We start from the raw sequence: 22394 nt of genomic DNA on the forward strand, positions 1-22394 counted from the left end.
GGAAACACACAATGCAGGTGGTGAGCGGCGGAGACATGAGTGCCGACAAAGCGAGTGACACCTATGACTTGAACAAATATATTTCAGGGAGAGGGAGGTGGATGTATCTCTCCGGAACCCTAATATCGGTGCAGAGAGAACAAGGAGCGAGAGGATTGAGATTTACAGTGGTGGCTGGGCGGACTTCTATATCAGTTTGTCCATCGTGAAACGATATAACTAGCATAGTGGTCAGCGTAGGATCGGTTTCTTTGATACCATAATAAAATAGAAGATTTCATTAATAAATCTCGATTAAATTACAATGAACCGAATGCGTGTTTATATAGAATTTTCAAAGGATAAACATTGAAAGATAAGCATTGATTGTGGAAAGAGATAAAGATAGAAACATGCTAATGCAACCAAATTGCTATTCTAATCTAGTTGCCTAATTTATCTAGGTTGCCTCATCTAACCAACTTGCGATTCTAAGCTAGTTGCCTAATTTATCTAGGTTGCCTCATCTAACCAACTTGCGATTCTAATCTAGTTGCCTAATTATCTAGGTTGCCTCATCTAACCAACTTGCTTACTCTACTACCAAGATGATCCAATGGTGAATCTCAACTCATCCAACGGTGAGATCTCACATATTCTAACAACACGCATATTATGCAAGTTTTCTCATTCTCGCCCGAATAATTGGGCCAAAATAAATTAATGTGAATATTGCAAAACGGATTAATGAGTTGGGGTGTAATTATGTGGGCAATTATTGTTCTCAGATCAATAGTCTAGATCAACTCCGAGTCTCTCGGGCAGAATCTCATCTTTTAGTCGCCACAAAACGGAGAAAATTTAGAAATAGGCTTTGCGGGTCAGTGATACCGAATAACCGGCGCAATCCATTATTATAATAGTTGCGGAACTCAACCTAAAAAGCAGTCGGTAATAAGCTCTATTGATGGTCATAACAGCTCGTAAAACACATGCCGGAAAAAATGATGAGATTATGGATCGGGTGGAAGGCCACTCAGTTCGATATAATCATGTTAAGTGGTCTGCAAATGGAGAGCCGGATCGCCTTGCCTGTTAAGGAGTGGCCACTATTTTTAATGAAATCTTGCCATTAAAAAAAAAAAAAAAAGAAAAGAAAAAAAGGCTATCGCCATTTAAAAGAAGAAAAGACAAACTATTTTTGTGCAATTATTAAAACATGGTTGTACTCATATCACTTCCATTTAAACGTGAATTGGGGGTGAAGAAGCCTCGGGCCTCATTCAACGGTCACGATTTTTTCCAGGAAAACAAGATTCTAACAAATGGCTCCAGCTAGGGTTTTGTTCTCTCTATATATATCTCCCTCTCTCTCCCCTTCTCTCTCAGTTCCTCTCGCTCAAGAAATCTCTCTCTTTCATTCTCTTCGTTTGTTTTTTTTCTCGAGAAGAAAATGGGAAAGGGTCCTGGTCTTTACGCCGAGATCGGAAAAAAAGCCAGAGGTTATTTTCCTTTCTCTTTCTCTTTTTCTTCTCTCATTTTTCATTTCTGACTTTGGATTTTTTTTCTTCTCTTGTTTGGCTTCGTATCTTATTGCATTTTTTTGTCATTTAAGATCTTCTCTACAAGGATTACCAGACCGATCACAAATTCACCGTAACTACCTACACATCGACAGGAGTTGTGAGTTCCTCTCTCGTTTTTTCTAATCTTAAATCTGTTTTTTTTTTTCTTTTTTTTTCCTAATTTTTGCTATATTTTCTCTGTGTGGAATTTATGTTTTTGTAATGTGTGATTCTTTCAAGTTCTGTATTTTTTTCTTTGTCAATTAATTAATTGAATGCTACCCATGTAAAGGATGATGTTGAAATTTTTTGCATACTGGTACATTATATATGCATTTGTTTTATAATTTTTGATTTGGGTTGTGATTGTTATGCGAAAAAACCTAGATTTAGTGGAATGGCATTATGGGTTTTTTAATGTTCTTTTTTTTGGTTGGTATTGTTTTCTTGCTGTGTGTATGGCTGCGATAGCAGATTTTGAGGGGATTATTGGTGAATGAATATACTGTGGATTTATGATCGTCCTGTTGAATGTCGAATACATGTTCTGATTTTTTGTAGTTAGAACGTATTTTTCATTTGTCAGTTGTTTTCTGTTCTGTTATTGGGAGGGGGAGGGGGGGTATGTTGCAAACCTATGAGATGACCTTTAGGCTCATGCCCTCATCTCCATGTGGCCGATTATGGTTGTTGGAATCCGGGGGAAATGTTAAAGTTTGCTGATCGATTTGGGATTTGTTTAAGCGAGCTTTTGTAGTTGGAACGACAGTTTTTGGGTGTTGATCAGAGAGTGTCTTGACTCTTTTGATTCACTTCTTTTGACTGATCTCCTGTCTTTGCAGTATAATGTTATTGCTTTACTGATAAAACTCAAAGGCACTCAGTTCATGTCATTATGGTAACTTCTTGTCAGCTATGCTAATTGTTAAGAATTTCATTTGCATGCATTAATTTTCTTCAAAGCAACATGGAAAGTTTTCATTTATTTTTGGGAAAACTACTAGAAACACCTTAGATAAAAACGTATCTACGAGAATCCCCCCAAATTTTTCTTAGCGACCAATAATTCCTTGATAGCTTTTAATTTTTTCTTTTATCCATTTTACCCTTCATTGTATTAAGTTTAGTTTTATATAACAGAAATCCCTAAAGCCTCTCACTTCATCAATAAAGGCAACGTTAAATCATCGAAATCTCACCCTCTCTCTCAAACAAAGGAAACATATTCTCTCTCTCTCTCTCTCTCAAATGAGATTTTATATTGTGCAAGCCACTATATTCCATTATTTTTCAAAAAGTATTGTACGGGCCACACCATAGGATGATCCAAACCGTCCATTTGATGGGCCACAATGTAAATAGGTTGTGACCCAAAAATCATTCCCACAGTATAATCCCAACCCTCCAATCTATAGGGCCATGTTTGGTTGCTCGGGGGTGGCTTGGAGAGTTGTGGAATAAGAAGTCAAAAGCGAGTAGACAAGCATGGTAGATGTCTAGAATTTCCACCCGAAGAATAGTGGAAGAGTGGTAAGCAATGTTTGGTTGCACATGAGAGTAGTGGAAAAGTAGGGGTGTCATTACCAATATAGAGAGTTTGGTAGAGAGAGAGATAGGGAAAAGAGAGAAAGATGTTAACTAACCAACTTCTCCAAAAGCTTAAGCTGTTGGAGAAAGGCGTTATTTTTTTTATGTACTTTAACACTCCCCCGCACGTGTGGCCCACTTGGCAAACACGTGGCACATGTGGTCCCACTTTGGGCCGACCATCGCTTGTGGATTTTTGCTATCCGGGAGGTTTGAGCCCAAGACCTTTGGCTCTGATACCATGTGAAACTACTAGTTACTCCAAAAGCTTAAACTGTTGGAGAAAGGGCGGTATTTAATCTTTTATACTTTAACACTGCCCCTCATGTGTGGCCCACTTGGCAAACACGTGGCACATGTGGTCCCACCTTGGGCCAACCATTGCATGTGGATTTTTTTTTTTTGACATCAGAGAGGTTTAAACTCGAAGCTAGTGATCAAGGCACAATCCGATCTTGCTCTGATACCATGTTAACTAACCAACTTCTCCAAAAGGTTAAGCTGTTGGATAAAGGCGTTATTTATCTTTTTATACTTTAACAAAAGAGATAATCCACTCTTCTACCACCCAAATTTCTCTATTTGGTAAAATTTGGTTGGAAGATGAGGGGAGGGAACTTTAGTGCCACATGGGCACCATTTAGGAAAAAATGGCAATAATGATGTCCCAAACATGTCTGGGAGTCAAATGGAGTTTCAATGCAAATTTGGCAGCCAAACATGAATCAACATTCATTGGAAGTTCATTGGCATTTGAACTGCCAATGAATGCCGAGCTTTTGAGCAACCAAAAATAGGGCCTAGAGGAATTGTGGAAATGTTTTTTGGCTCGCAACTTTTTTATGTTACTGTCCATCAAATGAATGGTTTGGATCATCCTATGGTGTAGCCCGTAGAGTACTTTTTGAAAAATAATGGACTATACTGGCTTACACCATATAAAATCTCATTTAAGAGAGAGATAGTTGCCTTTATTTAAGAGAGAGAGAGAGAGAGCGAGATTTTAAGGATTTAATGTTAGGGATTTCTACATTAAGGGTAATATAATGAAGGGTAAAATGGGTAAAAGAAAAAAGTAAAAGCTATGTATGGAACAAAACCGTATCCTTGGTAATTATGAAAATTTTGGGGAGATTCTTGTAGATTTGTTTTGATCTAGGGAATTTCTAGTAGTTTTTTCTTGATTTTTTTCTATGTTTCTTTCTATGATTTGGGGACACAAGTGTCGCGTGTCAATGCTGGCAAACCCGTAAAATTTAGAAACAGGGACATGGCTAAAATAGAAAGTATATATACTCATGATTTGTTGATATGGATTTGTGTCAAGTTTCGACACGTACACGAGCTGTCTGACATGGGAATATCTAAAAATCTAGAATTGGTGACACGTACATACACAAAATTATTGATTACTACACAAAAACGTATCCGCATGACCAGATTAACTCTAAAACTCCTAGTTGTACATTTAAAAGTGTCCGAAGGAGTGTCGACACGTGTGGAAACACATGCCGTGTCCGTCGTGTTGGACACGACACGTGTGTGTCAGCAATAAATTCAAAGTGTCGTCTAAATCATAGGTTTCTTTGGACAGTTCACTAGTATCAAGTGGCTGTGTAACTCATCTGTAATGAGTTGCATAGGTTTGGGACATTCTTTTTCTTCCACTCCCTGTTTTTTTACCTATTAAATTCTCTAACTTTGGAACTTTTTTGTTTGGTCTATGATATATAATCTAAAGTTTGTTCGTAGAACTTAATTTTCTATGTGACTGAGAATACTCTTATATGCTTTGAATTTACTGCTGACACACGTGTCTTGCCGTGTCCGACACGACACGCGTGTCCACTCGTGTCGACACTCCTTTGGACACTTTTAAATGTACTGCTATAAGTGTTAGACTTAATGTGGGTGTGTGAACACATTTTTGCGTCGTGTCAAGTGTGACATTCCGTTTTATTACTGGATATTGCGTTTACCTCTTTTAGTATTAACTATTCTTTGATTATAAACTCTTTTTTAGCTCTTCTTTAACTAATATTTGTTGTTGTATCATATATATCCTTTCTAGTTTAGCCGTGTCCCCGTTTCTAAATTTTGGAGATTTTCCGTGTCCGACACTATGTGTCCGTGTCGACAGGGAGTGTCAGACACATCTACTTACATTTATATTTATATAATCAATTGACTAAGGTTGCACCTCTTTAAGATGGGTTAGAAAAATGAAAGAGATGCAGTTCTGCAAGGGAATCGAGTCTGTCTGATTCTTTCCTATATTTACCTTCTTTTTCCTGTTCTTTGAATTTATTGGATGTTAATCCATTGGTCACACACTGGCAATGATCAGAAAATTGGGCCCTACTTGGAACTCGCCTAGAAGTCTAGCAGAGTATAATCAGCAGAATATTTCCTTAAATTAGTCAAATCAAACGAATCAATGGAAAACCTTAAAATAGTAATAAATCAAAATGAAAATATTGTGACTACATCGGTTTTTTTGCTTGCTCATCTTTTCTTTGACTCTTCCGAGTCAATTAAAATTGATTTTTGACAACTCGTCGTATGTGGTTATGATATACTTTGTTGCCAACATAGAGCTCAAAGGTGATTTGACTTTGGCAAGGTTCTAGTCTAGTAGGCAATTCTTTAAAACTTGGTTAAATGATTCCAACGTGCTGAGCAAGGTCTGCATGCTTGGATTTGGATTATCACCGAAGATCACAACACATGGAATGCACTTTGATTTTGATTGTTTTATGTATACATATTGAATAAAAAGACCCTTTCAACAACAGTGATTGCCTTGTCAAAACTGTTGTATTGAAAATCTTACGATTTACGATTCAAATCAAATCTTATATATTTCAATTTGAATCCAATGATTGAATCTTTACGATTCAACCGTAAATCGTACGATTCAAGCGATTTATCTTAATTAAGTTTTGTATAAAAGAAAATCAAAATTTCTTTCAAAAGACCTCCTTCAGAAGCCTTAAAAAATCCTCTCGTGAGAAGGAAGAAGACAGTGAAGGAGTTCGGACAAATCGAACCAATTTGAACCAGTCAAGCACAATGCATGTGCTTGAGGGCATTATTTACATCGAGGACAGAGACAACTATAATGGGGACAACATCGATGACTTACTAGTTTTTTATAATTGATTTTTTTCATAAATGTTTGAGACTGATAATTGATATGTTCTAGTGTCTTTTATGATTTTCAAGATTATTATCCAATATGTATGGGTTTGGATAGGATAGAATGGAAGAAAATGATCCACGTAGAAGAAGCCAACTAGAACCAGGATTAGAGCTGGGTAGATTCCTTTCACCTTCTTCATGAAATTTTTCTAAAGGATTCATTTAGCCGACCCCAACTAGTTTGGGACAAAGGCTTTCTTGAGTTGAGTTGAGTTGAGTATGTATGGGATTGGATGGGAGATAGTTGATTAGTATGTTACAAGTTTGTTAACAATCAACTAATCTTAGCTTTTAAATTAACGAGTTTTGGATGAAAAATTTATAATTGGATATTTTATTATTTTCTATTTGTTTGTGATTTTTTTATATGTTTGTGATATATATATATATACACACACTAGTAAAAAACCCTGTGTGATGCACGGGCCGAAAAAGAACTGTACGGATCACATCATAGGTTGATCCAAACCGTCCATGTGATGGAACACAACAGAAATAGGTTGTGCCCGTAAAATCATTTCCATAGGCTGATCCTAGCCCTCCAATCTATAGAGGTTTCCATAATATGTTGTTCCTCTTAAGGTGCCCGGAATTCGTCAATATTTTGAAAGGTGTCCTGAATCCGTAGTATTATGTAATATGTTAACAAAAATCCGTAATATTATGTAACATATGCACTCAATTTGTAATTTTGCAAAAACAAAAACGCCACCATGTTGACTTTGTCCACTTTTTTTTATTAAAAAAGCATAAAGGAGGGGGTAGGATTGAAAATATGTGGGCTGAATGGGTGTCTTTGTTAAAAAAAGTGATGTGTAATTCTATTAGAATTTTCGGAGAAATTCAAATAATTCTCTTATTTTCTCTTCTGCTATATAGATATATGTATGTATGTTTTAATCATGGTTTTAGATTTCGGTGGGGACCGAAACGGAAATTTCAGATTTCGCCAATTTTATGTCATTTTATTTTATTTTTTTAAATTGTTACAAAATTTCGGAATTTCGGAAATTTCGGCTGAAATTTCGAATTGAAATACCAAAATTCAGCCTGAAATTTCGGATTTTGGTGGGGTCCGAAATTGGTACCGAAACCGATATTTAAAACCTTGGTTTTAATGAATCTTGCGATTTACGACCTGATACGATTCAACTCCTATTATGATACGATTTGATTCCAATTTTCAAAATTTAATTGTTACTGCTCTTAACTAATCTAGCTCTAAGGAGCATATGGGAAATTTTGAATGAGAACCAATGCCATGTGGCAAGGCAGAGCCTGTGTTCAACTGCATTCAATAGGAGTGCTTTATCTACTTATACACACACACACACACACACACACACACACACACACACACACACGTTACATTTATACACGTGTCTCGCACTTATACCCTATGCGATGTAATACGAAGTTGTCACACAAATATATGACGAAACCTGTCAAATTGATTATGGTATTTTACGCCATATTGCCATACAAATCCAACCTACAATGTAATTTATGCTACCTATGTATGTATTTACTAGACTGATCTGTATATGTATATGTATATATTCACATACAATGTAATATATGTATATATCCATGTATCATAGTGATGTGCGATCATGAATTTACTTGCATGTGCATATTTTGAATTATGGAATTCTTTTCAGACAATTTACATGTGTGAAAATATGTATAATTATCAACTCATACTGGTCTGTGATTATTGGCCTGTTGTGCATTTGTTTCCTGTTAGTGGAGAATTATCATGTTTGTGTTTTGTACCGCTCCAAATTTATTTTGTTTATTGTAGAAGACTTCCTTTATTTCTGTTCAATTGCTATATTCATTTTTTTGAATGGTATCAATTGCTATATTCATGATATGTTTATCTGATTCTATTGTTTTCTGATGTCCTACCTACAGGCAATTACTTCGACGGGAACAAAGAAAGGTGACTTGTTCATTGGTGAAATCAACACACAGTTAAAAAACAAAAATATCACTACTGACCTCAAAGTGGACACGAAATCGAATGTAAGGCATTTTCACTGATTTTGATTTATTTATATTTTTACTGATTAATGTTTAGGCTATTCTGTAAGAACTCTGTTACTTGGACACTGATTTATGGGTGTGTTCCCGACACAGATGCTTTTCTGCAATAGGTATTTCATTAATTTGCATGAGATGAGAAATCTAAGGGGTACATAGTTTTCCGCAACTAAGATGTATCATGTATGATGAAAATTATGAAGTTCAATGGAAATAAATTATTAAGACTGCTTACAATTTGTGGAAAATTTAAGGGGTACATAGAGGAAGCGAGTCCCAGATAGGGAGGAACTTCTTTCTCGTTTCAGGGTGCTAAGTTACAATGAAGATAAGGCTTCTCAATCCTCTTCAACTCCCAGAGAGGAGATTGGTGCATTCTTTAAAAAGGAATGGACTCTCTTCAAGAGAGAGGCCAACAGGAGGAAGGAGGTTTTCTTTCACTTAACTGGGCTATACGATGTGAAAGAAACTCATAAGCCCCTGCACAAGCATCCCTTCTTTGTTAAATTCCTGTTGGATGAAAGGAAAGAAAGGAGATTGGATTGGGAGGCAAAGAAAAAGGTTGGGTTTTGTAGGTTGGAGGATTGGATTCTAAGAAAAGAGGCTTCGGAAAAATCAAACTTGAATGAAGACGACCAAGCTGTCAATGAGGAATTGTTCTATGATGAAATCAGCACCATTCTGGAAGACTTGGAGAAGTGTTCTGGGTAAGGAAGAATGTTCTTATGTCGGGAGCTTTTTGGGTGTTTTTTGCCTCTGCTGTTATTCAACTCTGCCTTTTGTTTTAACGGCGAAAACTTGAGAAACGGACTCTGGTGTTATAATATAGGAAGGATTTAGTTTTTTGGATTTATGGGAACTGGGATGTATAGCTAAGGAAACTTTTTGTAATAACGATCTTTTGGTTAGACTTATGCTTTCTGGTTTTGGGTATGCCTGATCCAGTATCATTGATATATATGTCTGCAGCGCGGGACTCCTGGTCCCCAATGCTGTTTTAAGTGTCAATGAAATTGTCATCTTTCAAAAAAAATTTGTGGAAAATTTGACTTATAAGGGTATATATATGTCTGTAAGCATTACTTAGGCCCTGTTTGTTTCAGATTATGACAACCGATTGTAAGCCCAAAGCCTATTATTGAACTCAAATTTAAATATAATTTTGAGTCCAATTATAGGTTTAAGGCTGACAATTGGTTTTCATAATCTCAAACGAACAGGTACAATATAGAAGTAATGGATTATTTAACTGTCTTGTTGTGTATATACTGTCATATTTGATATATCATATGGTTAATTTTATTAATGGGAATTGCTAGCGTCCATCGCAGAAGGCATTTTGCAGATGGCCTGTTGCATCTGACAGCAGCCACACCAGCTCATTTGCAGCAGATTTTGTGGCTGTTGTCAGATGCAACAGGCCATCTGCTAAATGCCTTCTGCGATGGATGCTAGCAAATCCCTTTATTAATTAATGATGATAGAAAATTATATCTTTTGTTTGAAATCAACTAATATTGTGCTATATAACTTTTGTCACATGCATCCATGTAGTTCTATCAATCTTTGTTCCCTCTAGTTTTCATTGTCAAGGTAACTAGTGTATTTGTTTTCATTTTCGTGTTACACCTAGTTACACTTAGTTTTCAGCAAAGCATTATATGATAAACATGTTTGGGAAGTAAACTGCATTTTTTGTGCCATTTAGATTATTTGGCTGACAATTATACATGGTTTGGCCAGCTTCTCGCAACCATTACGGTTGATGAACCAGTACCTGGGCTCAAGACAATTTTTAGCTTCACTATTCCAGATCAAAGATCTGGCAAGGTAACAAATTTTCTATTATTTCATTTCATTGCTGAGTTCTGGTATCTGTGTTGTCATGGGTCATTTATTTAATCCACTTCAACAACATATTGTCCGCCTTTCCCCTCTTACCTTCTCTGGCTTTATTTTGTTAGTTTGAAAAGAAATCCCATATAATGAGCTATTCAGTATGACTTCCAAATAAGTGTACTTTCATCCGTAAAATGGGAGTGGTGTAATTTATCTTGTTTTCTCCAAGCTTCTGTTGCGCCTTTTGGCTCATTTCTTCTTCTTTTTTTTTCCGTATTTTGCTTGAAAAATCCATAAGCTTCTCCGTCATTGTTATTTACATGACTATTCTTTGTTCCACGGGGAAAAGCATTAAAAATTTAAATTGTGTTTCTGTTTCTCCTTTTGTTCCTGAATCCACCAGTAGAGCAATATTTGATCTGCAATATCTTATTTGAACGATTGTAGTCCTCTTCATAGTTTGCACTGGTAATTTTTTTCCGTACATTTAGGGCTTATTTCTTTTGGATTTTGAGAACTGATTGTAACTTGTAAGTCCAAAACTGTTATTGGACTCAAATTTACGTTTAATTGAGTCCAATAATCACTTTTGAACTCTCAGTCTCTTCTAAAATCCAAAATAAAGAAGGCCTTTGCAAATGCAACAATTTTGTTGTTACTCAAATGAATTACTTGTTTTCATGCGCAGTACATCCCAACAAAGTTTCATGTGTTGAAGTGAAATGATTGCTTAGACCCATGTGAAGGACATGTAAATGCTTGGATTTAAGCTTGCGCCGTCACTTTTTTACTCAAAAAAGAAATGAAAAGAAGAAAAATGTGTTTAATTTAATATTATTGGTTTACTCTTGATTTTGATTTGTGGACACAGACACGTGTCGCATGTGTGACACTGACACGGAATGTCGGACACGGCAAACCTCTAAAATTTAGAAACGGGGACACGGCTAAAATAGAAAGTATATATAATCATAATTTGTTGATATGGATTCGTATGCCAAGTTTCGAAACAGATATGAGTATATGACTATGATTTGTGGACACGGACGCGAGTGTCGCGTGTCAACACGGACACGGAGTGTCGGACACGGCAAACCCCTAAATTTTAGAAACGGGGACACGGCTAAAATAGAAAGTATATGTAATCATGATTTGTAGATATGGATTCGTATGTCCAGTTTCGACATGGATACGAGTTGTCCAAATGAGGTAAACACAATATTCAATAAAAAAACAGAATGCCACACTTGACACGATACAAAAACATGTCCACACACCCACATTAAGTCTCCAGCAATACAAATAAAAGTGTCCAAAGGAGTGTGGACACGTGTGGACACGCGTGTCGTATCGGACACGGCAAGACACGTGAGTCGGCAATAAATTCGAAGTGTCGGCCAAATCATAGGTATATGAGTTGTCTGGTATGGCAACATCTAAAAATCTAGAAATGATCACACATACATACACATAAAATTATTGATTATTATATAAATACGTGTCAACACAGCCACATTAACTCTAACACGCCTAGCAATACATTTAAAAGTGTCCAAAGGAGCGTCGACGCGCGTGTCTTGTCGGACATGTGTGCCAGCAATAAATTCAAATAGTCCTGACCCACACGGCACGAGCATAAACTGTGAACGGCCAAGCACTCAAAAAAAAAATAATGTTATTGGTATATCATTAAAAAAATTAATGTTATTGGTTTTGGTTCCTCTATTGTTCTTGTAACTTGCCATGGCCATGGTTTATCCTAGATCTGATTTGAGAAAAAAAAGAAGAAGCAAGACTCTAATGAAGTAGTAGCTCAAGATAATGATTTTCTGTGAGTTGTCTGTCTTTTTGAAGTTTAATGGTTGTGCTTGCAGGCGGAACTCCAGTACTTGTATGATTACGCAGGGATCAACACGAGCATTGGGTTGACTGCAAACCCCATTGTTAACTTTTCAGGTGTAGTTGGGAGCAATGTTCTTGCTGTTGGAGGTGACGTTGCTTTCGACACTGCTACTGGGAACTTCACAAAGTACAATGCAGGGTTAAGCTTCTCCAAGGCAGACCTCATCGCTTCCTTGAACTTGTAAGTTTTTAGTTCCTTCAAACATAGAATTGATTTACCCATTCCTCAAAAACTGAACATCTAAAGTCTAAACCCTTTGATAATAATGCAGGAATGACAAGTGTGACACCCTGTGTGCTTCCTATTATCACTCTGTGAGCCCCCTTACGAACACGGCGGTGGGTGCAGAGTTGTCCCATAGCTTCTCGAGCAACGAGAACACCCTCACCATTGGAACTCAGCATGCATTGGATCCCTTGACAACAGTGAAGGCTCGGCTCAACAACTACGGCAAAACGAGTGCCCTTATCCAGCATGAGTGGAGGCCCAAATCCCTTATCACCCTTTCTGGAGAGGTGGACACCAGGTCCATTGAGAAGAGTGCTAAGCTTGGGCTGGCCTTGGCTCTCAAGCCCTAGATTTTTAGATGAAAGAAAAAGACGGGGGGAAGTAGTAGTGCTTCCATCCAGTTCTATGCAATAAGGTAGGAAAAAACTGAAACTCAGCATAGTTGTGTTATTTTTTCTGTTGATTACAGAATTCTGCTTTGTTTTGTTTACTAAGTGGGCCTGTAAAAATAATTCTGGCCTGTGGCAGAGACCAGAGATGCCTCTTCCTTACCAAAAATTTTCTTTTTCCCAAACCCAATCCCCTTTTTTGTCAGAAGATTAAACCGATATTAATCTTGAATTTTTGCTTTTCTTTGAACACCAATGAGGAGTAGGGAGTTTTGGCATGGTGTTGCTTCTTACCCATAAACAGCCCTTGTTTTATACTTAAATGGGCGGTATTATTATATGATGTTGATTACATCTGCTTCTTAATTTTCATATGCTGGTAGAGATGCAACCCCGGTTGGGTCGGGTTGAGGCTAATCCTCATCCAAAACCCGGCCCAACCCAACCCAAACCTGGGGTCGAGGAGGGTCAGCCCTAACCTAACTGGTCTCTTAGCCTCTCAATTCTAACCCAACCCATCTAACTTTTTTTTCGCAAACCAAGTCAGGTTGAGTCAGGTTGGGCTCCAGTTGGTCTGGAGCTAAATAAAAAAGACAAAATCCCAAGATTTTGAAATTCATAATAAAATCAGGGTTGGGTTGCCCAAGGTCTAAATCCTAACTCAACCTGAAATTAAATTGGGTTTGCTTATCTGACACTAAACCAACCCAACTCGAGCCGAACTTGGGTTGAGCCTGTTGTCTTTTGGTTTGGCTCCTGCATGTTGGCGTTTGTGAGTCAGGTGGGTTTGTGAGTCGGGTGGATGGTGTTGGGTTGAGTCAGGTCTCTAAATCTCCCAACTCTAACCCAACCCATCTAACTCTTTTTTCGCAAACCAAGTTGGGTTGAGTCAGGTTGGGCTCAGTTAGTCTGGAGCAAAAAACAAAAAAAAAGACTTAACCCTAAGATTTTGAAAATCATAATAAAATCAGGGTTGGGTTTGGGTCTAAATCCTAACCTAACCTGAAATTGGGTTGGCTTTTCTGACCCTAATCCAACCCAACTCGAGCCGAACATGGGTTGAACCTGTTGTCTTTTGGTTTGGCTCTTGCATGTTGTTTGTGAGTTGCGTGGATGGTGTTGGGGGGCGGGGCTGAGAATTTTTAATTAACTCAGGTAAATCCAGTCAATTAACACCCCAACCACATCAATAGCTCAACCTAAACTGCCATTAGCTCTTCTATTGGGGCTGACATTCTTTGCAGTTTGAGAAAATTGGCCAAATGTGGAGTCTTAAGACTTTCTTTGACACCAAAAATAGAGCTAAACAAGAGAGTTCACTCTGGTGAGTCAATGATTTGGGTATTTGGGCCTTTTTCTTGTACGACAAACCCAGGTTGTCAATGATTCAGAAATTTCTTTGATTCAAGTGGAAATATTTTCTATAGTGAAGGAATGTTCACGTGGATTTAACCAGAAAATTTGCCTTCTTTCCTTATGAATTCGACCTCTTTTGACCTTTAGGCCCGTTTGGATGAAAAGATTTTTGTGGAAAAGTTTGGAAAGGAAAATTAGTAAAAGATAATTGGAATTGGAACCAACCAATTCAAAATTTATTTTGAGGGACTTACAATTTATGATAATATCCGTCCAAATTATCCATAATTATATCATTTCCCTCTAAATTTTTGAAACCTCAGAAATGTTTTAGGCCCTATTTGGATTGGAGGAATTTTCTTTTTAAGTTTGGAAAATGAAAAACTCCTTCAAAATTTCTGGTATTTCCATTGTTTGATTACACATGAAATGAATAATGATATTTTTAAATAAAACCACGGCCGTCAATTTATAATAATATCCCTTTATTTGAAGACAAAACCATTTCATGTCCCCGTATATCTTGGAAACAATATAATCTTCCTTGGAAAAACTTTTCTCCCAATATAGGCTCTGGTTCTTGAGAGACAATGGTGGTGGAACTGAGAAAGAAAAGGGGGTGGTGGTCTGAGGAAGGGGGTGAACATATTACTTCCCTATGTTTATCCACCTATAGGCAAATGGGTATGGGTGATTATATTTTCACCCCCCTACAGTACTTGCACACCCCCCTTATAAGGTGATTTGACATACATTTGCCCACTTTTCACGTCAGATCAGGTTATAAGGGGGGTGTGCACGTAATGCAGTAGGGGTGAAAATATCATCTCCCATGAGTAAACCTAAGAACAGGAGGACAAGTAAAAAGAAAAGGGAAGAGGGAAAATAAGTAATTCCCAATGCCCAAGAACATCAGATTTCACAGTGTACAACATCAACAACAATTGTAACATTTCAGCGTAGACAAAATTTCTTTTGACAACTAAAAGTTCTTTTTGTCAAGATTACACAAGATTCTTCTTGCCTCCATCTTTTAACCTGAGAGCTTGTTTAGTCATATAGTGGTGCTTGCTAGTGCATATCCCAATAAGGATTTCATTTTAGCCTCTTGTAACTTTGTTTGAAATTCAGCAATAAAGATCAAATCTTGATATCTCTATAGAAGAACTTCTCTGAATATGGAATTGCAACCCGATTATTCTCAAGGATCAGATATTTTCTTTTTCTTCGAATCAAATATGAAAGTCTACACTTGAATGTTTAAAAGAAATCTTAAAATCTCTATCAAATTTTATAATTGAATTCTTATTTCTTAAAAGGAAACCTAAGAGTGAGAGCAGCATGCTAAGCTAATTCTCATCTCTATGAATCTCTGAAATGACAGAATCAGTGTGGCCTCTTAGAAATCCTCTCCCATACAACTTGCAACCGAAAGTGTACTTACCATGTTTGCTCATACTGCTATACATGATAATATATATACATTGTCATTGCAGGGCAATGCTTTTGGACAACTTATTTACTAATCAAACTGTTTTTTGAGGCAAATAATACCCCAAAGTAAACCAAGAAAATAACGAAAACACTCCACAAGCTTGAGTTCATATATAAACACACACAACCCAAGTTTCAAATCTTACTTATGAGATGCAGATGATGCCTGAAGCAATCCCTCTCGAATCTGACTGGCGACATCGCGAACAGCGCCAGGGCCATGTGGGATGAAGACGGCAGAAGATTTGGAGGAGGCCCCTATCTCTTTCATGGTGTCAAAATACTGTGTAACCAAAACCATGTCCATCACATCCTTTGCGGTTGTCCCTGGAACATTGACTGAGAAGCCAAGAACACTGTCTCTCAATCCGTCGACAATTGCCTGGCGCTGACGAGCAATACCCAAGCCCGAAAGATACTTGGATTCTGCCTCACCCTCGGCTCGCTTGATCTGTAGAATCTTCTCAGCTTCTGCCTTCTCATTTGCTGCCAACCTTAACCTTGCAGCTATATGAAAAAGAAATGGATCAGAAACTGAAACATGGTAAGCCATTGATAAATATGTGAGCTATGTTGCATGAGTACGGGTGGGAGGATTGGTGGATTTTTTTTTTTTTTGAAAGACGACATATTTCATTGAAACTATGAAAATTACATTGGGGACCAGGAGTCCCAACCTGCAATACATAGATTCAAACAAAAAGTTCTAGGGCGCGTGGATTTGGTTAATCTTAATGCTTTTAGATGATAATATGGTTATATATTAAAATTTTTGGTAGAATAAGTAAATATAATGTTTTATTTCCATATAAAAGACTTACTATTAAGATAGATGAAACTCAAAACATGTTATGATTGAAATTTGTAGTAGTACTTAAAAAAAAATCGATAAAAGAGATCTGGAAGTGTTAATGTCTTGATGATGGCTGTAAGTTTGTAACCCAGTTAGTATCAGAACCCAAGGAATTGTGCAAAGTAATTAAACAATGTTATCATTGTAAAAATGAAATACCTCTATAAAAACTAACGGCAAAGTGCAAAAAATGTATAATTTGGATTGGTATAGAGAATCTTTTACCTGCATTTATTTCATTCATGGCTCGCTTCACATGTTCATCTGGCTCTATATCAATTATGAGCGTTTGAACGATCTCAAAGCCATAAGCAGACATAGCCTGTGCCACAAAAAAGCTGCAGCTCAGGAGCGGCCTATGATGGCTCTAAGCTTGCGAACCGTTATTATCTAGTTGTTACCTTTTCAAGTTCCTCTTCCACAGCTTTTGCAATCTCATTTTTCTGCTCAAAAACATCATCCAGGATAAGCTTCGGAACACTTGCTCTGATCACTGAAAAAAATAGTGTGAAGACCAATCTCAGTTCCCTCAACGCAGATGTTATTGATCAAAATAAAATTTCAGAGGTAGCAGTGAATAAAGTTAAAATAATGTCAAAATAAATGCAGCTAGAATCGGTTTCTCAGTTTCCGGTCTTCTTCATGGAGGGAAGGATACTTACGGTTAAGACGTATCTTACTATGGATCACCTTCACATACATATCTAAATTTCAAGTTCTCAATTCATACCGTCAAAAACATATGCTTGTATTTGACTCCTTGTATTGCTGAGTTTGTAAAACGCATCACTAGCCTTATCAGCCAGGGCACGATACTGCACGGATGCAACGACATTGACAAAGACATTGTCCTGCAAGAGAAATAAACAAAAGAAAAATGATTGATCACTTTGGTACAATGTCAGACGTGAATAAAATGAGAACTTGGAATATTGGATACAATAAGATATATGGTCCAATATATTAACAAGGAATGTAATATGAAAAGATACACCTTGCGTGGTCTGAACTGTCATTTTCATAAAATGAAAGCACAAACTCAAATAAGCCAGCTGGTGTAAAATAAAATGGAAGCAGCCGCACATAAGTTCTTTGGAAATCATAAAAAATAAAAGCGCAGATAGCTTCCAAACTATGACCTGTGGACACGGACACAAGTGTTGGGTGTTGACATGGACACGGGGTGTCAGGAGTCGACACGGGCACTGAGTGTCAGAACGACAAACTCCAACAATTTAGAAACGGGGATACAACTAAAATAGAAAGTATATATAATCATGTTTTTTTGGATTGTATCAAGTTTCGACACGAATACAATAAAATTCAAGGATCTAGCCTCAAGAACATGTAGAAAACTAGAAACATCAAAAAGTGAAAACAATATAAAAGATACACTCAAAGATACAAAATAGGAAAAATTAATAAAAATACGAAATAAATCAAAATATTCATAAAAACCACAAAATCTCACCTAAATACAACAAAAACATTTATATTCAATGAACAACGCATGCTTTTTATGGTTTACAAACACTCCCTGACAATAAAAAGAGGGTTGTTGTTGTGTGTGTGTGTGTGTGTGTGTGTGTGTGTGTGTGTGTGTGTGAATTGATTATTTACTCAAAATGAAAAAATCCCCAAATTTGTTGGTCTGCCTCTGATCAATCAATTCACACTTCTATTCATGTTTTTTATGCACAACACGAGTAAAGATTATACTCGTAGAGAAAATAAGGTAAAGGAATAAAAAATGGTTGGAAAAAGTGAAAAAGAGGGGTCCATAGGGTTTTCGACATTGATATGGTGTGGTATCAGTCTAACACAGCTGACATGCACCTGGTAGGAGTGTGATTTCAGGAACTATCAAAGAAAAACAATATGTATTGGAAGATATGATACATACCAGTTGATATTTGGAACAGTAGAATAAGTCAACAAATCGAATAAAAACTCATAAGGAAATGCAGATAGTAGTTGCATAATAGATAAAGTTAAGAAAAATCACATTAGGAGCTAAACAAGCACTTAGCAAGAAACAGCAACTCTTCTTTTTATTTCATGGATAAACTTAATGTAAGTCTCATGGCATGTATGGAGGTTTCATATCTAGCATTACCATAGAACCAAATACCTTTGTTTTCGTCTCACACTTCACATCCAATTGTTGCAACCTCAACGAGAGGTGACCAGCCACTTGACTACCAAGAAACCATGGTAGGCAATGGCATCCTGGCTCAAGCACATCATCGAACTTTCCGAATCGTTCCTTGATAGCTACAGTAGATTGGCCTACTTGGAGGCAGCAAAGGAGTCCACCCATGGTCTACTTTCTAATACCAAAGTGAATATCAGTGAATATTGATAAGAGTGAATATCAAAAAATAAAATATTGATAAGAGTGAATATCCCAAAAAAATGCAAATGGGTAAACCAGCCTGCAAGTCCAATGAGAACTTATAACTTTGGATGGTAATTGAATAGTAAATACAAAATCATTGAAAACCTCATGCATTCGGCATGGTGATCCATGAAACAAAATTCACTTGAAAAACTGACTGCAAGAGAAACGTAAGCACATGTGCATATAGAACATTTTTCTGTCTTTTTTCAGTATATGATGCAACATTTGTTTACAATAATGCATGATGGGGATACAAAACCATAGTTACCGAAAACTTCCTAGTTGGATGGGAAGCTCGTTTAAGAAGCTAAGTTCTTCTCGCTTCCCAAATTTAGGGGAAGCATACTTCCGAGCAGTGGCGGAGCCATGATTTATACATAAGGGGGGCAAATCCCTAGTGAATCCCATTTATAATATTATAAGCAAAAACCTGGATTTTAAGCAAAAAAAAAAAAGGGATTTTAAGCAAATCCCTTTTATGTATTATAAATTTATAAAATTATACGCAAAAATTTGGATTTAATCATCTAAAACCGTGATAATAAAATCCAGGTTTTAGTTGATAAAATCCAAGATTGAAATTGATTAGGGTTGCAAAAAAACCCTAGAGAGAGAGAGAGAGAGAGAGAGAGAGAGAGAGAGAGAGAGAGAGAGAAACTGGAAAACAGGCTAGGTTGCTAAGTTTTTGAGGACCAATCCCCGTTTTCGCCGGACCAATAGGCTGGTGATGTGTCATAGGAGAAAGAGAAAAAAGAACAAGGAGGAAAGGGAAGGAGAAGAAAATAAAGTTCAGTAGTTGCTTGTGTTCAAGCTTCATAGGATGGATTTTTCAACTTCCCAATCCTTCCTCTTAATCTATGCCTAGCATCGTTAAGTTGACACTCCCTCGGCATTGTTGCCTGAACATGAATAAGAAGATGCTAATATGACTGCTCTTGCCATACAACTATTACCATTGTTGCATTTAAAGCAGCCTAATACGTAGGCACAGTCTAACCTATAAAAGCAAAGTCTAGTTTTTAGCCGTATTTAAAGCAACTGTGTATAAAGCAGCCTAATAAGTAGGCAAAGTCTAGTTTTTAGCTGTATTTAAAGCAGCGATGAAAGTGGACAAAAACATTGCCATTGTTGCAATTTGATAACCAAGCAAGCCGAGTACATTCAAGGGGACCTGCTTGATGCTAGCATTTCTCAATAAAGTTTTTGCCCAACTCAACATAGCTCCGCCCCTGCTTCCTAGACGCTTCGTACACATTTCTTCTTAATTAAGAGCACGCTTCCTATTTAGTTGATTATTTCTTCCTCAAATAATATTTTCTCCTTTTAATAATGTTGAAAGAGTTTGGGACAAAGGCTTAGTTTAGTTGAGTTGAGAATAATGTCGAAGGAACGTATTTAAAGAAACAATACATTTAAAACTCAAAAACTCATCTTAAGTTTCAAATGAAAAATATGTGGATCTTTTTTCCAAAAGCTTAAAATTAAATATACATGAAGACAACATGTGAAACTGGAAATTTCTATACTTGTAATTCTCGTCGCGAAGTCTTCCTTTCTACCTGTAATCCTTACCTATATCAACCCTTCCTGCCTAACTTAGTATAATCCTACTGTTTCTATGTAGTTATTGTTCTCTTACAGGCTTATTACATGTTTCATATTGACTTTCAGTCAATGACGGTTCCCACGCATTTTCTCTTTACTATTATTAGAGCATTTTGCTTCCCACATTTTCTCTTTTATAAATGCCTGGCTTCCTGCTTTCGCTTCTCACACTTGCTTCCCACTTTGGCAACTGTACAAAACTTCAAGGACTGGTGGCACATCTGAATGTGGATTTAAATTCCAAGGGGAAACTCCTCAGTCTAGATCTTCCACAAAAATAGTTTAAAGGGAAATGTGTATAACCATACAAATACATAAATACTCCAAAATAACTCCACAATGACAAATAATGATGACAGAAATGTGAATCAACTTAAAACCTCAACTTAAAACCATGGTTTTAAATTTCGGTTTCAGTTTCGGTTTCAATTTCGGCCGAAATACCGGAATTTCGGCCAAAATTCGGTACAAAGATACAAAATTTCAGTTTTTTGGGCCGAAATTTACAAATTCGGAGATTTCTGTTTCGGTCGAAATTTAAAACCATGCTTACAACCTAGGTTTCCAAGATATACCCAAAAGAATGAACCTTGATGGCATAACACAATGTTGTTAAATAATTTGAACAAGAACTAGAAAATAGTACATTGATGTGGCTATGAATATTGATGAATCCAAATAAGCAAATACAAATGGGAGTTTTCACATTCTATACATGTCTTACCTTATTTTCTCAGTCATCATTGGACATTGGAGACTTATAAAAAGCTAAAATAAAAAATGAGTTTCGCTACGAGTTTTCACATTCAATACAAGTCTGTTATTATTTTCTCAGAGTTACCATTGGACATTGGAGACTAATAGAAAGCACACATGTGCAATCTTTAGAGAAAAGTTTTGTATCCTCAAACGTAAAAAATTCTGTTAGGCCCTCTCTGTTCACTTGCTGTCTCGAGAAAGGAAAAGAAAAGAAAGCGTGGTTTTTTTTCCCGAGAAAGCTAAATTCTAGCCGTTCTCTTGTTCTCTCGAGGGAAAATAAATACTGACATGGAAAGTTAAAAAAAAGACGTGGAATTGGAATTTTCTCGCAAAGTCGCGATATGTTTTCCGACTAAAAGCATAGGAAACCTATTTTCCCGAGAAAGAGAAAAAAAGTCGCGCTCATAATTCTCTCGACCACGAATCAAGAAACCCTACCCCTCGCCACCATCTCATCTTCTCAGGCGAGCAAGTTGCCTCCGGCAAGCCCATTTCACTGCCGATCATACTCCGGCATCGTGTCTTCACCATCTACCTCTTCTCCGGCCAGTAAGGTACCTCTCTCTCTATCTCTTTGCTCTGATTTTTTTATTTTTCCTCCTCTAGATCTAGGGTCTCATCGTATTTGGTCTCTTTACTCTCTTTGATTTTCTCTATTTGCTCTCTTTGTTGTGTTTAGGTCGATTTATTTTCTTTTATCTCTTTGCACTGTAAGGTTGGTTTTTTCTCTTCGCTCATCTTCTCCGGCCATCCATTCGTGTCCACCAAGCTCGTTTCACCGCCGATCAAACTCCGGCAAAGGTACTGATCTCTCTCTCTCTCTCTACTCTGATTATTTCATTCTTTTTTGCTTCTTAGGGTTTCTTTTCTTCATTTTTGCGAAATGGGTTTTGCAGAAATGTATTTTTAAGAACCGAAAGTTCTTATCTGTAGTTTTCTGGGTCGGATTTCTGGGTTGGATTTCATGTACTTGGTGTTTCTAGGGTTCAGATTTCTCTATTATGTTGCAATCTCCTCTTTACTTCACAGAAGGAAAGGAAAGTAAACTGTGATTTTCCTTGCTTTTTGGGCAAGTGAACAGAGAGAAAGCGAGGGAAAATCACTGTTTCTTTTCCTTTCCTTTCCATTTTGCCACGTCAGATTCCTTTCCTTTCTTTTCCTTTTCTGCAGCGGAAAAACAAGTGAACAG

General features: G+C 37.0%; 2 protein-coding genes across 10 annotated transcripts in view; one reads left to right on the forward strand and one right to left on the reverse strand.

Annotated features, from left to right (window-relative positions):
- Window positions 1–1325: 1325 nt before the first annotated feature.
- Window positions 1326–12989, forward strand: LOC143885149 (mitochondrial outer membrane protein porin of 36 kDa-like). The gene is made up of 6 exons (XM_077389165.1): window positions 1326–1481; window positions 1595–1662; window positions 8250–8360; window positions 10122–10208; window positions 12092–12300; window positions 12392–12989. Exons 1-6 carry the CDS (start codon window positions 1433–1435, stop codon window positions 12696–12698), a joined length of 831 nt encoding a protein of 276 aa, XP_077245280.1. The 5' UTR covers window positions 1326–1432; the 3' UTR covers window positions 12699–12989.
- Window positions 12990–15485: 2496 nt separating this feature from the next.
- The window catches only part of LOC143885151 (hypersensitive-induced response protein 1), a 38614-nt gene continuing 31705 nt past the window's right edge, over window positions 15486–22394 (reverse strand). For 7 of the 9 annotated variants that reach the window (XM_077389172.1, XM_077389169.1, XM_077389175.1 and 4 more), the window contains exons 3-7: window positions 18572–18770; window positions 17171–17291; window positions 16842–16933; window positions 16666–16762; window positions 15486–16094 (exon numbers count right to left, since the gene is read on the reverse strand). In XM_077389172.1, coding sequence (XP_077245287.1) covers window positions 15730–16094; window positions 16666–16762; window positions 16842–16933; window positions 17171–17291; window positions 18572–18760 — 864 coding nt within the window. In that variant the 5' untranslated portion in view covers window positions 18761–18770 and the 3' untranslated portion in view covers window positions 15486–15729. The remainder of the gene's footprint in view (window positions 16095–16665; window positions 16763–16841; window positions 16934–17170; window positions 17292–18571; window positions 18771–22394) is intronic. The other 2 variants (XM_077389176.1, XM_077389177.1) reach the window with 1 other exon arrangement.

The sequence above is a fragment of the Tasmannia lanceolata genome, unplaced genomic scaffold, assembly GCF_043159265.1.
Source record: "Tasmannia lanceolata isolate RefF3 unplaced genomic scaffold, GAP_Taslan_0.1 ptg000008l, whole genome shotgun sequence".
In the NCBI taxonomy this organism is placed as follows: Eukaryota; Viridiplantae; Streptophyta; class Magnoliopsida; order Canellales; family Winteraceae; genus Tasmannia; species Tasmannia lanceolata.

What these genes read in the sequence shown, in the direction of transcription:
- LOC143885149 (XM_077389165.1), top strand. Translation starts at nt 1,433, where the DNA reads ATGGGAAAGGGTCCTGGTCTTTACGCCGAGATCGGAAAAAAAGCCAGA. An exon ending in CCTACACATCGACAGGAGTT is followed by an intron (nt 1,663 to 8,249) that starts GTGAGTTCCTCT and finishes TCCTACCTACAG; the next exon opens with GCAATTACTTCGACGGGAAC. An exon ending in AAGTGGACACGAAATCGAAT is followed by an intron (nt 8,361 to 10,121) that starts GTAAGGCATTTT and finishes TGGTTTGGCCAG; the next exon opens with CTTCTCGCAACCATTACGGT.